At 41.2% G+C, this 15646-nt stretch overlaps 1 protein-coding gene across 3 annotated transcripts in view; it reads left to right on the top strand.

The window, feature by feature from the left end:
* The window catches only part of LOC124544869 (trichoplein keratin filament-binding protein), a 754849-nt gene that overhangs the window by 696802 nt on the left and 42401 nt on the right, over positions 1 to 15646 (top strand). For all 3 annotated transcript variants that reach the window (XM_047123585.1, XM_047123583.1, XM_047123584.1), the window contains one exon: positions 7038 to 7143. In XM_047123585.1, coding sequence (XP_046979541.1) covers positions 7038 to 7143 — 106 coding nt within the window. The remainder of the gene's footprint in view (positions 1 to 7037; positions 7144 to 15646) is intronic.

Here is a 15646-nt window from a genome sequence, read left to right as displayed (position 1 = left end):
TTTTGTATTATTTCAAAGGGGACACTATACCATCCAGATTTATGCTTTCCGTGGCTTCACTAATTTACTTGAGGCAAATGCTGGAATGGTTTATTTGAAAAGTATACAGCCCATTTCCTTGATCATCCTGCATCTCTAATGACCTTGTTGTCATTGACAGGATGTCAAACACAATCTTCCTCTCCATATATTGCTAAACATGTAGTAACTGTTGTAGCGTAAAATTACTGTTGTGTAAATCTGATCTCTACAGGTTCCATGAGTAGACTGATGAATAGGAGTTCATGCAGTACGAGGGCTGTTCGAAAAGTACCCAACCTTACTTTTTATTGTCGAAACCCGTAATGGTATTGGCACGTGTATGCTACATATGTTTGTAGGCATATGTAGTACGCATGCCTGATCTTTTTTTTTCCAATTACAGATACAACTAGTCACTTGCTAGACGTTGACAAGTGAACATTTGTAAGTGGTAGTCATCGGATTGTGTGTTGTGGACCAAATGACAGAAAAAGTGGAACAAAGGTATTGCATCAGATTTTGTTTGAGGCTTGGCAATTCTCAGATTGAATCAAGCTGCAAGATTCAACAAGTTTTTGGAGAAGAAGCAACAGGTACTACACAGATAAAGGAATAGTTCAACTGCTTAAAAGATGGCCACTCATCAGTGAAGAGTAAGGCACGTTCAGGTAGTCCCTCAACATCTGCAGGTGAAATACCATGTAAGGGAACTAATGATACAGGATAGATTAATCATGATCAGAGAACTCGAAGATAAGGTTAAAATTAATATTGGATGCATTTTAATGGAACATTTGGACTTCAGGAGGAGTTTACCAAAATTTGTGCTGAAGTTGCTGACAACTGAGCAGAAGCAATTTTGTTCGAAGATCGCATAGGACTTCCTGGATACTGTGAACAGTAACCCCAACTTTCTTACCACAGTGATTACAGGTGATGAGTCATTGGTTTTTGGGTATGACCCAGAAACTGTCATCACAATGGAAGCATTCGTCGTCTCCGAGACCCAAAAAGTTAGGCAGGTCCACAACAATGTGAAGTCATGCTGGCCATCTTTTTTTACTCCAGTGGCATGTTCCATCACAAGCATGCCCCAATGGTACTAATATCAATAAGAAGTACTATCCAGAGGTTCTGCATCACCTTCATGAAACAGCGAGATGCAAACAGCTGGACCTGTGTGGGCAGCAGGCAGTTTGGATCTTCACTATGATAATGCATCTTCTCAGCATTCTCAGTTAATTCAATTCCCTGCCCCCCCCCCCCCCCCCTCTTTCTTTTTTTTCCCACACACAATACGACTGTGATTTGTCAGCCTCCCTTTTCCCCTGACAGCATCAAGTGACTTCTGGCTTTTCCCTAAACTGAAAAAGACTCAGTAAGGGTCCAGATTTCAGAATAGGGAAGATGATATACAGAATTCAACAGAGCAGCTGCACACCATTCCAAAAGAGTATTTCCAGCAATGCTACTAGCAGTGTCAATAGTTTTGGGAGAGGTTTGGAAAATCTGAAGGGAACTATTTTGAACGTGACTAGTGTCAAACAGTTGTATCTGAATAAAGATTGATATTATAAATAAAAGTCCGATAATTTTTGAATAGCCCTCATATATACTTTCAGCGGCATATGAAAGTAGGTGATTGGTGCTGAAACCCTACAGAGGAATATACCATGTTGTTTACTTTTTAGTGAGATTGGTGAGGTTCCCAAATTTTCTCCATTGTACGTATCAACATAGTCTTTGATGGCATACATACATTCATCAGCCTCTGAAGAATTTCAATACAACACAATTTGGTCCTTCTTCATGTAAAATACCACCACTTCAGTTGTGACAGATTAGCTTATTACAGTGTCGACTAGGAAAAGTAAACCCAATGCTGCTAGAAAACCAAGATAAATATACCTGTCATTGTGTGTTAGGAAAATGTTTTGTTGAACGTATAACTGAACTATCACTGCTGATCTGATGCTTGTTACTGTGAGCTTCCTGGAGTAACATCATGACCCTCATCTAAGGATAAAATATCTTTTATGCCATCTGTATTTGAATTCTGTAAACCCAGTCCTCCCTATTTTTGTGTTTATTCATTTGCATATTGTGTTTTCTGTAAGAAGAAGGATATATAAAGGGTGTCTCAAAAGAAAGTATATATATTTGATTCATCAAAATAAGTACAGATTGAAGTCTATCGACAAAAATCTTTATTTATTATTGAAATATATAGTTTAGGAATTGATTTCTTAAAAGCAATGTCATTTAAATGCAACCCAGTACACCTACAGGACTCACTGAAATGATGAACAAACTTTTGCATCATGGCACAGCGTATAGACACTGGGACAGCTGCCATTTCGCTATGGATATTTTCTTTCAGACGCTCCAGAGAGGTCGGATTATTAACATACACTGTAGATTTTACATATCCCCATAAGAAAAAATCTGTGGGGCTCAAATCTGGACTGCACGGGGACCAATTGATGTCATCCTTCCTGGAGATCAGTTTGCCAGGGAAAATTTAATGAACTCGCAGTATACATGCATGGGATATGTTTGATGTAGCTCTGTCTTGCTGGAACCAGTTATTTTGTTATAACCAGGAAAGTTTGCAATTCAGGCACCAAAAAGTAATTTAATATCATCACATAATGTTCCGAATTCTGCATGACTGCTCTCGTCCTGAAAAGAAATATGGGCCAATTATGCTCTAAGCTGGCATTGCAGCCCATACGGCAACTTTTGATGAATGGAGGAGTTTCTCATGCTTCTGTTTAGGATCATTGCACTTAAGTTGCACTTTAAGTTTTGCTTATTGACACGACTACTCACGGGAAAATCAGCCTTGACAGAAAACAAGATGTTTATAAATGAAGGAGACTCCATCACATCATTAACTGCAGCCTATGCCTGCATTCTTAGGCTTTAATTCTTGCACTAACTGGTTTTTTGGAAGAATTAGGTGCAGTGATAATCTATGCATATTTAAAGAACTTGCACACTTATGAATGGAGAGGTTAGGATCATCACGAACAGACTGATTTACATTCTTGATTATGTTGGTCACCCAGATTTAAGTTTGGCCAGTGTTGAACCGATCTCCTCAAACATTTTGATCCATTTCTGGATAAGGGGAGCACTTAAGGAACATCATGTACATTATGCAATCCATGATCGCTGCAAAATTTCCTCCATGCTACAGTCAGCGAATGACCATTTTTTGAAAATTCTGGCACACTTGACTGATGAATTCTGAAAGGCCAAGCACTCTCCTCCAATTTGTGCAGAGAGCTCCTCAAATATAAACTTCCTTTTGAGGTTCCTGTATAATGCAGTCTCTTCCTAGGGCAGTATGAGAAAACTTGCTAAAAGCCATATCAGTACCAGATCAGTGGTTGTTCATCTTGCCGATTTAATCAGAATTTTTCTTATCTGACTGTACAACGAACCAGCCATTTGAGTTATGTTGTGCAAGTAGGTGTCAACAGGTCCTTAGTATGCTCTTGTATCTAGTCTTGACAATAGAAATCACATAACTCAAACAATGGAAAGTCCAGGATGGAATAACAACAGTATTATGAAAAGGGTAGTTTGCTACTCACCTTACTGAGAAGTGCTTGATCCGTAAACAGGCACAACAAAAAGACTGCTATATATTCAAGCTTTCAGCCAGAAGGCGTTCTTCTGAAGTAGAGAACACACACATGCTGGCCACAAGCTTAAGTACTTCCCATTCCCTATCTACCTATCCCCTTCCCTGCTCTCGCTCCAGCACCATGCAGCCTTCTATTTATTTTATTTACACATCTAGTTCCATTGGGCCAAATTGAGGAGGCAAATCTCCAAGGTCATGGAATGTGTCAGTACATGAAATTACAATATGAAAGTAATGACAGATAAAATAAAATGTTTATGAACCCAACACAATCAACAACATAATAACAAGTGTCAGCTTGTGAATCATCAACAAAACATCATGGATAAGGGCTTTCAGAGCCAAAGTTCCACTTGATGACTGCACGACATGAAGCTTTATGCCTTGCCTGGGCCGTCAACACCGACGTTGGACTATTGATGACTGGAAACATGTTGCCTATTCGAATGAGTCTTGTTTCAAGTTGTATCGAGCAGATGGATGTGTATGGGCCTGGAGACAACCTTATAATTCCATGGACCCTGCATGTGATCGGGTGACTGTTCAAGTTGGTGGAGGCTCTGTAATGGTGTGGGGCATGTGCAGTTGTAGTGATATGGGACCCTGATACATCTAAATACGACTCTGACAGGTGACACATATGTAAGCGTCCTGTCTAATCACCTGCATCCATTTATGTCCATTGTGAATTCTGACAAACTTGGGCGGTTCAAGCAGGACAATGTGACACTCCACATGTCCACAATTGCTACAGAGTGGCTCCAGGAACACTCTTCTGAGTTACACACATCCTCTGGCCACCAAACTCCCCAGACATCAGCATTATTGAGCATATTGGGGATACCTTGTAAAGTGCTGTTCAGAAGAGATCTCCACCCCCTCATATTCTTACAGATCGATGGACAGCCCTGCTGGATTCATGGTCTCAATTCCCTCCAGCTCTACTTCAGACATTAATCCAGTCCATGCCGTGTCGTGTTGCTGCACTTCTGCATGCTCGTGGGAGCCTTACATGATATTCAGAAGGTGTACCACAGTTTCTTTGGCTCTTCAGTGTTGTCTCCTGTATATGGTGAATAGCAATATGCCCTTTTCTTAAAACACGTAAGCCAAGGTCACTTGAGTAAAGTCTCTCATTGTATCATAATAAAGTAAATAAATTCTTGTTTTGTTGAGTGTACAAGAGTTGTTAAGTAAATAATGCACCAAAACAATTTTTTTCTCAGAGCATATTTATTCATAGGAGTTAGAATTTGGCGACAGTATCAGTCAACATTTTTTTTATATGTATTGTTTTCTATATAGTTCCCAGTGCATTCTATAGCCATATGTCAGTGTTGTGTAAGAGCATGTATTTCCTGTTGGTAGCAGCTCTTGCCCTTTGTGCATAGTTGTGTTTTCAGTGCATCTTCAAAGTTTATTCCATATCAAGCAAACACATGAGTGGAGCAGCCTTCAGTTGCAGTATTAATGCTTTATGGCATTCTGGTTGTTGGAGTATACAGTGTATCTGTAGGTTCTGTCATTAGCCAATGTATTATTATCTTGAAGAAGCACTTGTTGATATCCAGATAAACAAGGTGACTGTTTTAAACTTTTATTTATGAATTACAAATAAGGTGGATCGTGACCTAAATGAAATTCTGTGGTCCTAAAGACTTAGCACTGGCAGTGAGTGGAACCTGATTGGGTGTTTCCTGCCGAGGAGAAAGTGTAGGCAATGAGAAAAGATAAAAACTTTTATTGAAGTCCAATTGACTTTATGCAGAATACGAACCCAGAACCCGCAATGATGAGGAAAACGATACAGACCTTAATTGGTCCAAACAGATAGAAGTCTGAGGGTGCCAGGTCTGGGCTATAGGCTGATTGAGGCAGTGATGTCCATCCCAGTTTGATGATGTGCTCCCAGGTTCTGACGGTTGTATGTGGCTGTGCATTGTCGTGTTGGAGAAAAATTTCTTTTTGATGCTTGTCAGACCAAACATGTCGTAAACAGTTTTTGAGTTTGTCCTGAGAGTTAATATATGTGTCTGAATTAATGCTTTACCCTTTTTGTAATGCAAACACATCCATGAGAATGTCATCATCACTATCTCGAAAGACTGTCTTCATTAATTTGTCAGCAGAGGAAGCTATCTTGAATTTCTTCTCATTTTGTGATTGAGGATGGTGCCACTCCTGTGACTGCCTTTTTGTTTCTAACTCATAGTGAGGCACCCAAGTGTCAAATCACTTCAAACTTTTCCAACATTTCAGATGAAACTGCTTTTCTTTGGACCTTGTGGTCTGTTTTCATGGAACCCATCTTTAGCACGCATTTGAATATCCATGAGTCTCAGTCAAAAAATCACTTAAATGAGGTTGTTTCCAAATAGTGTGTCCTCCCTATATTAATACATGGCTTTGAAACTTGGATTTGAAACAAGTTTTTCGAAAGCAAAATAACAGGAGTTCAGGATGTTGCAGAAAAGTGTAAAGACTCTAAAATAGGAATGGGCAAGATATATCACATGAAGAAATGATGGAAGGAAGACAGGAGACAAGAAGGCAGACCACCCAATCATTGAATAAAGAACTGAAGAAAGTAACAGGCACCAACTGAAAGAGGACAGAAGAAGGCAGAGATAGAGAGACAACAAAAGGTTGAATTCGGAGAACTCACTAGTACATGTAGGGTGTTTCAAACTCTTTGGGACAAATTTCTTGGGATGAAGTATCATGCCATGGGGAACAAGTATTGTTAGAGACAGAATGTTTGCCCATGCTTTTCAGTGATGCTAGGCATCCTTTAGTATTTGCTGGTCCTCAAACAAGATTTCACAGAACTAACAGTGTCTGCTAACCATGTGTGTTGCATCCACATACTACCCACCACAGAAAATTGAGATTTTCCACAAGAAAACCATAAGAATGGGTGTCTCAAAGTGAAAGATGTTTCATAAATGAATCAGAAACTTCAGTTTTGCCTTACATGTGGAGCAGGTGACTTGATAGGCAACACAGATTGCGTGTGAATGCCAGAGTGTGTCTACTCCCTGTCATCTCTCATATGTATGACTAATCTTAAATGGTGCCTAGCATTGCCAGAAAGCATCAGCAAACATTTTGTCTCTAACAGAAGTGGTTTCTCATGACGTGGTCTGTCAACCCCAGATGTTTGTTGCAAGGACCTTGAAATGTTCCTTAATTATCTATTGAATGACTCGCTATAATTTAGTATTAAAGTGTTGTGACAATGCTTTCTTCTTTGTTTACCATATTTGAATTTTTTTTACGAAACATTTCAACTCTTGATCAGTGAAGACTGTTATGTTACATGATCTTTGAATAATTTCTGAAACAGTGCTTAATGTTGCAGTGAAGAAGCACGGTTGATGTGGCAAAAGCAGGAATCTCGTTGGAAAGCCGAAGAGCAGGCCAGAGAAGTGCTGATGTTACAAGTCCTCCAGGCTGTGCAACAGCAGGTACATCTGTCGCAGCAGCATGACTGTATGGTTTATGTTGTGAAATGTTGATGTCATGGCATCATATTTCTTCTCTGCTCCTAGCATGTAATTTTATGTACATGGGCAATGCCAAAACCCATTTATATGTGACGGAAAGTGAAAAGTTTCCTTACACCAAAATAACACTTAATAATTTATTATCTAATCCCCTTTTAGCTGGGTACACTTTGATCTGCATGTATCAAGTGAGCAGATTACGTGCTTTAAGTGTTAGTTTGTAAAGTCCAGAAATATCCATGCATGGTTAGCATAAGCTCTTTACTTGACTCTGAATGTTTTCCAGCCACATGTTTGTTTGTATATGATAATAGGTGAGCCAATCTTATGAAAGGAGTGAATGTTTCAACAATTTGCACCCCATTTCTCCCCCCTCCCAGCTGTAATCTCTTGGTCACTCCTCGGCCAAGTACTTTTTGGAGAGAGAGAAAGTAACACAAGATTTCTTTTTATGAAAGCTTATCTAAAAAGATTTCTTGATCATGGAAATTTATTGATAACTTTGCATAATGCCTTCAAAGTAGATTTTCATTTTATTCTTTTTATTTTGACAGTTAGCATATGATGATCAATTTTTGTTCAGTTAACTTCATATTTCTAACACGATAAATCAGTAAACCACCTTGACCCTGGGAAGTCTGACAAAATTTAACAAGTGGCAATAATGCAATGTCCATACTCAACAAGTGACTGTACACATTTGACTGTTTTCTACAGTAGCTCCGTGTGGACTACTGTTCTAACACTGTCCTACGAAAGCACACAAGCGTGTGGCATTGTCAACTGTGGGCATGTAAATATGTATGTAATAAATTGCTTGGATACGAAGCTGTTACATTTTAAATAACAATGTAGAAGACAGGAAAAGTAGAGAATACATATAAACATTAGGCTTTGAAGTTATTTTAATTGGCAGTTGTTTAAATATCGTTAAAATAGTACACATAGCCAGTTCTACTTTTATGGGCAGAATTCAGTATGTGTACTTTCACCCCCATGTTCCAGAAAAGCCAACTAACAAATTTCTGGAAACTGAAAATCTAACTGAAATATTTCATAAAAATGTTATTTTAGTAAAAGTCTAGATTTTTGTGATCAGAAAAATTAGAATAAGAGAATAACACTGAATTTTCAAAAGGACTATATTTGGAGATTTGAATACGTCTAGAGTTGCACTAAGTTCTCAGAAAGAGGGGTCGTTTATTAGAATAAAGAAACTAAAGACTTTGAAAGAAGGTTGTGTGTAGATCACAGTACTGGGCGGTATTTACAACTGCAGTAAATAACAAATGCAGTGGGTACATCTACATAAGCTTTATTAGCTGACATAAATATATGTAGCTGCCTTGGACCAGGACTAAAGTCACACTATTCTTTCTATGCATAGTCTACAGATCATTCGCTTCTCATGGCAGAGGGCTCTGGAAATGGCACTAAGATCGATACTCACACAGGGCTTCCTACTGGTAATGAGGAGGAGCACTGTGGGTTGTTGCATTGCTGTGTGTTGTTGCGTCGCTGTGTGTTGTTGCGTCGACGTGGGCAACTGGATTGGCCATGTTGTAACTTGCACATTTCTCAAGTGATTGTCATAATTGATGTGTAAATAGATGACATGGTAGTGTACCAGGTGTGCTGCGGTGGATATCATGGTTGGTCGTAGCTTGGCGTGGATGGCCAAGTCAGAGGCGATGGTGGTGGTGATAGAACAGCGGGAGTTTGGTCATTGAGAGACGACTGTGCTGGTGGGAAAGGAAGTTGCAGCATGCCTTGATCGACAGTAGCACTGACCGAGGTGTCATCCTCAGGATGTGGTACCTTGTAGAACCCAGGTAGGCTTGAGATGGGAGAGGGAGACTGTCATGGGCTTGCAGTGAAGCATGATAACAAATGGCTGTGGCCCGCATTGGAGTACCAGATATGGACTAGTGTGTGGCAATTGCAGAGCTGTCCGAACTGTGTCATCGGTCACTGCGAAATATTCACAAGTAGAGAGCTCTTTGTGTATGAGTACTGTGGGGGTTGTATGGGGAGCCAGAGGTGGCAAGTGCATCTTCTGAGTGGTGTGACGAACATGCAGTGAGAGTGCCAGTGGGTCCTGTTGTTGGGCATCATTAATAGGTCCTGCAAAGACAGCTGGTGTGACTAGTGGTTTCCCATACATCACCTTTGCTGGGGAAATACGTAAATCTTCTTTATATGGGGAGCAGATCCAAGGAGAATCCAGGGCAGCACTTTCATCCACAAAACATTGTGGTACATTAGGGCTGCTTCGTGGTCCTGTGTCACTTCTCAATGAGGCCATTGCTCTGCAGGTGATATGCTGCTGTCCACACGTGGGTATTGAAGACATCTGACTCAAACTGGCAGCCCTAATAAGTGGCAACCAGATCGAGCTCGCCAAAATGAACAATTCGAGGTTTCCATGAAGGTACATGCAACCATTTCAGCGGTGTTGTCACATAAGGAAGTTGCTTCAACCCAATGAGATGTTCTGTTGTTGATCAAAAGTGGGTAACGGAATCTGTCAGAATCCTTGAGTGGTCCAACAGTGTCCAAGTTGACATGACGGAATCTCATCTTGGAATAGGGAACTGCTCGAATTGTGGCTGGGTATGGCAGTTCGTTTTTGGACACTGGCATGGAAGGCAACTCTGCACTCAGTGATGGCCATCACACTTGACATCAGATTACACAAACATGTCTGTCACTAATTGTACAAACGCTTTGATACTCAGGTGGCTAAAGTTGTGTTGTCTGTCAAACATTTTAGACACATAGTGATCGAAACTGTGGACTTTGACTCTGTCTTGAGAAACGTCTCGGAGCAGTGTTATATTAGTGGAGAGGAGAGTGCAATGTTCAATCTACAGGATTTTAACCATATCATTAAGATGATCAGTGATGATGGAGCCCTTTCCTTGCTTGGCTACCATAAGTTTATAATCATACTACAGAAATATCACACAGATTTGGGACAGATAGTCGGTGATGATGTGGTCTATGCTGTGAATGTGACGCACATCAGTAGTACACTGCACGATGAGGTCTAAGTGTCTGTACTGCTGAGATATGGCATCTTTGGAGGGATTTCTAATGGTGTTGACCAGTGGCTTATGGTCATTGGCTTATGGTCAGTGTCTTCTCGAAAATGTTTGTCACCCATACACACAGCGAAAAGCTCACTGTCGGAGGCCGACAATTTACGCTGAGACTGTCAACGATCTGCTGAAGTACCACAATCACCATAGATTTTCTAGCATCAGTGGTGAGTGTGAGATGAGCTTCTGGGTTTGGGGGGGGGGGGGGGGGGAGGGGCGAGAGAGAGAGAGAGAGAGAGAGAGAGAGAGAGAGGGAGGGAGGGAGGGAGGGAGGGAGATTGGTGGTCTGCATCAAGCTGTTCTTCGCTTCATGTGATGCCTGTGTCTGTGATAAAAATTGAGAATCCTGAGAAGGAAATGATGCAAGTCATGGTAAGTTTCGAGAAGAGGCAAGTTTTTAAGCATGTCAATTCGTTCGGTGATTGGCTTAATGCTGGACGCATTACATGTGTGACCAATAAACATTCCTTCTAACTGATGTAGCTGTGACTTGGCTTCATTCATGATAATAGTACCCTGCTGCAGTGTGGTTAGAAATTGTTCTAGGTGAACTGTGTGCTTCTCTGAGGAACATGAGAAAACCAAAATATCATCAAGACTCATATAACAAAAGGGGAAGTGATGGAAGAGGCCGTCAATGAACTAATACAATGTTTGACTAACATTCTTTAAGCCATAAGGTGTAAGAAGGTATTCGTTAAGTCTGATTGGTATTATGATGGCAGCCTTTTGTATAACGTCAGGGCGCATCGAAATTTGTACATCTACATCTATATCTACATGGTTACTCTGCAATTCACACTTAAGTGCCTGGCAGAGGGTTCATCGAACCATTTACATACTACTCTACCATTCCACTCTCGAATGGCGCGTGGGGAAAAAAGAACACCTAAATCTTTCCGTTCGAGCTGTGATTTCTCTTATTTTATCATGATGATCATTTCTCCCTACATAGGTGGGTATCAACAAAATATTTAGGCATTCAGAAGAGAAAGTTGGCGATTGAAATTTTGTAAATAGATCTAGCCGCAAAGAAAACCGCCTTTGCTTCAGTGACTGCCACCCCCAACTCGCGAATCATATCAGTGACACTCTCACTCCTATTGCACGATAACATGAAATGAGCTGCCCTTCTTTGTACTTTTTCGATGTCCTCCATCAATCCTACTTGGTAAGGATCCCACGCCGCACAGCAATATTCCATCAGAGGATGGACAAGTGTAATGTAGGCTGTCTCTTTAGTGGGTTTGTCGCATCTTCTAAGTGTTCTGCCAACAAAGCACAGTCTTTGTTTCGCCTTCCCCACAATATTATCTATGTGGTCTTTCCAATTTAAGTTGCTCGTTATTGTAATTCCTAGGTATTTAGTTGTTTTGACAGCCCTTAGATTTGTACGATTTATTGTATACCCAAAATTTATCGGATTTCTTTTAGTACCCATGTGGATGACCTCGCGCTTTTCTTTGTTTAGTGCCAATTGCTACTTTTTGCACCATACAGAAATTCTCTGTAGATCATTTTGTAATTGGAATTGATTGTCTGATGATTTTACTAGACGGTATTTACAGCGTCATCTGCAAACAATCTAAGGGGGCTGCTCAGATTATCATTTATGTAAATCAGAAACAGCAGAGGGCCTATGACACTACCTTGCGGAATGCCAGATATCACTTCTGTTCTACTCAATGATTTACTGTCCATCACTACGAACTGTGACCTCTCTGACAGGAAATAACTAATATAGTCACACAACTGGGACAATACTCCATATGCATGCAATTTAATTAATAGTCTGTTGTGAGGAATGGTATCAAAAGCCTTCTGGAAATCTAGGAATATGGAATCGATCTGAGATCCCTTGTCAACAGCACTCATTACTTCATGGGAATAAAGAGCCAGCTGTGTTGCACAAGAATGATATTTTCTGAATCCGTGTTGGTTATGTATCAATAAGTCATTTTCTCCAAGGTGATTCATAATGTTCAAGTACAGTATATGCTCCAAAATCCTACTGCAAACTGAGGTCAGTGATATGGGTCTGTAATTCAATGGGTTACTTGTATTTCCCTTCTTGAATATTGGTGCGACTTGTGCTACTTTCTAGTCTTTAGGAACAGACCTATCGTCAAGTGAGCGGTTGTATATGATTGCTAAGAAAGGCGCTGTTGTGTCTGCATACTCTGAGAGGAACCTGATTGGTATACCGTCTGGACCAGAAGACTTACCTTTCTTAAGTGATTCGAGTTGTTTTGCAACACCTAAGATATCTACTTTTTGATTTGCAGGTAAGCATGTTTGCTGTTGATAATGCTAAAAATTGTTGCATCTGTGAGCACATGTGTAAAGTCTTGGAGATTCAGGCCAGGGTAGCTGCATGGATTGTTCTAGAATTAAGAACTCTGTAGTTGCCATAAAGTCTTGTTTCACCATCTTTCTTGGGAAGAAGTTTAATTTGTGATGCCTAGGGGCTGTCGGATGGTGGACAATATCTGCATGTAAAAGTTCATGAATAGTGTTTTCAGTTGCTTGTAAATTTGCAGGGCAGAGGCAATGCGGTATGTGTCTGACAGGAGGACCATCTGTTGTCATAACCCTAAGCATCATACCGACGCTTACTGCACACGCATAAGCCCGAATGCAGGTGGTGGCTGGGACCAGTGCTCTGTCTGTTAACTAACACTGTAGTTAGTAGCATACCGACTATGAGGTGTGCATTGTTGTTAGTCAGCTATGCTGAGTGCTTCGCTGAAAACCGTCTGGAGGCAGGTGGCACGGGGAAGGGGGGCACCTCTTACGTGGTGGCCAGTTTTAAGTTATTGTTGACATCTAGCATTTGTGCGTGGCGCAGCAGAATGCCTGTGAAGTCCAGACCATGGCGGTGAGGAGGGTGCACAGTATAGGGTAGCAGCTGGCCCGTGTCAAATGAGCTCACGTATAAGTGTGCATACTGTTGCAGGTTCGGTTATTGTGGCGGAGGTCAGAATTTTCATTGTGAAGTACTTGTGCTTCTGTGAAGAAGTCACTGTATTGCTGCTGAGAGGAGAGAATGCTTTGAATTGTGGACACATAGTGGATTTTTTCTATCATAGATTCATGACTAGAAATATATCTGGCAGAATACATTGTAGTAGGTGTAGTCTAAGAGAATTGTCCTCAGACCGCAGCCGAGGTATTGTGGTGTGTTGACGCCACATGCACTATGTCAGGCAAAAGTTTGTGCTGGTGTAAAAAGTCCATGCCAATAACAGGCTTGTGCACATCCATGAGCTAAAATGTCCAGATGCATTATAAATCCAGTGTAAGCTGAACAGTGCACAAGATGATGCAATGGATGGAGATTTCTGAGTCATCTGCTGAAGTGTAGACTAGTGGGCATGCTGTTATAGAGCAGGGACTTGATATCAGAGCCGACATCAACAAGGAAGAATTGTTTCGTAGTTAGGTCTTGAACGAAGAGGCATTTGTCCGTGGGTACTGTAGAAGAGATGTGAGCCTGTGCACCGTGCAAGAGTGATAGGTGACTATGTTGTGATGAATGGCCTGAAGCATCTATTTCAGCCCGCTTGGGATCTCACATGTTTTTTGATATTTTCAAGCTGTCTGCCCATAGGTAGTATGACACCAGCAGAACGATGGTCGTGAAGAGGTCGCATTACTGGGCATGATCTCATCTCTGGTAGGGGCAGGGTGTTCTTACTGTAGTAGACAATGAAGCATGATGTCACCCTCAGGTCACGTTAAGCTGCTCAGCTGGCTGTGGTTGGCAATGAAGATGGTAACACCCATCTGCTGCCTGGTGTGTCATCAACCTGTTTGTTTGTTAATCATCCTGTTTATTAATCAACAGTGATGGATGATGAAGGGCATACAATCAGTTAGCATGAGTTATTTCTCGAGAGGTTCAGACTTGTGTAGTCATTGCTAGTTGAAGTTCCATTGGTAGTTTAACCATCCATAGCATCCGTAGTACCACGTTTGGCACAGAGGGCACAGAGACATCGCCAGATGTGTCACAGAGTGTTGCCAAAGCCTCCTGTACTTGTTGTTCAGGGTTATGTGATAGGTGTTGTTGGAGTGCGAACTTCACTGCATCGAACTTGTTTGTTTGAGGCAGTGACAGTGTGACGTTACTGATGACTTCCGCTTGAACTGGTAGGTGGCAGAGTTAACTGACGTATCTAGCATCACCACTGAGGACTCCTGTTGCCGTAGAAATATTCACAATCGTCGTGAACCACAAAGGGCTGTTAGCGACATCAGAAGGTGGCAATTTGAGGAGAGTACTAAGCTTTGGACATGAAGTGAAGGCTGAATTTGCAGCATTGTCTCTTGCAGCAGGCAAGGTGGCTGCTGATTGTGCGTGAAGCCTGGTTTATTGTAATGAAATAGTAAATGTCTGGATGTTTGCATTTCACGCTGTGGAAGATGCAGGAGGCGCGCAACTTGTCACATGTATGTTGCACTCGGTTTCAAATGGGAGCATTGGCCGCAAAGGCACTATCCTTCAGATCTGAAAGCAGGTCCAGAATGTGAATCGACATATGTGACAATTGTTTGTGGCACGCAAATGGTTGATGCGGGTCGGTATGCGAATGTTCATATTGCACGTGTGACATGGAAGGAGCAGATGATACAAAAATGTTGCTACAAACATTATGGGATCATTGTAAAACTATTGATAAACATAGTTGTACTCATGGCATGAAACTGGATTCACAAGTGATAGGCATTGTTGAGGTACAGAAGGTTCGATGATGTCTGTAGAATGTTGTGAGCTCATATGTAAGTAGTATTTTTATTCATATAAAAACAAAGCAGAAAAGGAAAAAAAATACTATGTATGTTAGGAGTGGCATTATAGCAAGTGGGGCTATCCCACCGTGGCATATTTTGATGAGAATGTTTACCGTAGCCTTGGTTGATGTTAATGATGTTGAGTCATCAGTGCACTCAATTTTTGACATTGTTTGTGTGCACTGTGAGCATGTCACATCCTGCACTGCAGTCCTTCCACCACTGCACTCCAGAAGCGATTTGCTGGTTTGGGCATTGTGTGGTGTTACATTGTCATAACAAAAAATGACGAAATTTTGAAGAATTGCGAATTTCACAACTGACTCGGGGTCACTGATGTGGGTGGTTCATAGTACAAGCTGTTATTTTATGACTGTCATAAGAAACTAATGCAGCAGATACAACTGAGTAAATTTTATTACCTGACATAATTACGTGCAGCTGCCTTGGACCAAAACTCAGATTGCACTACTCTCTCTCTGCACGGTCAAAAGATTGTTCTCTTCTTGTGGTTGGTTGGTTTTTGGGGGAGAGCGGGGGGGGGGGGGGGGGGGGGGTGACCAAACTGC

Source organism: Schistocerca americana, chromosome 8 (genome assembly GCF_021461395.2).
Source record: "Schistocerca americana isolate TAMUIC-IGC-003095 chromosome 8, iqSchAmer2.1, whole genome shotgun sequence".
NCBI lineage: Eukaryota > Metazoa > Arthropoda > Insecta > Orthoptera > Acrididae > Schistocerca > Schistocerca americana.
This window is presented reverse-complemented; position numbering and strand designations above follow the sequence as displayed.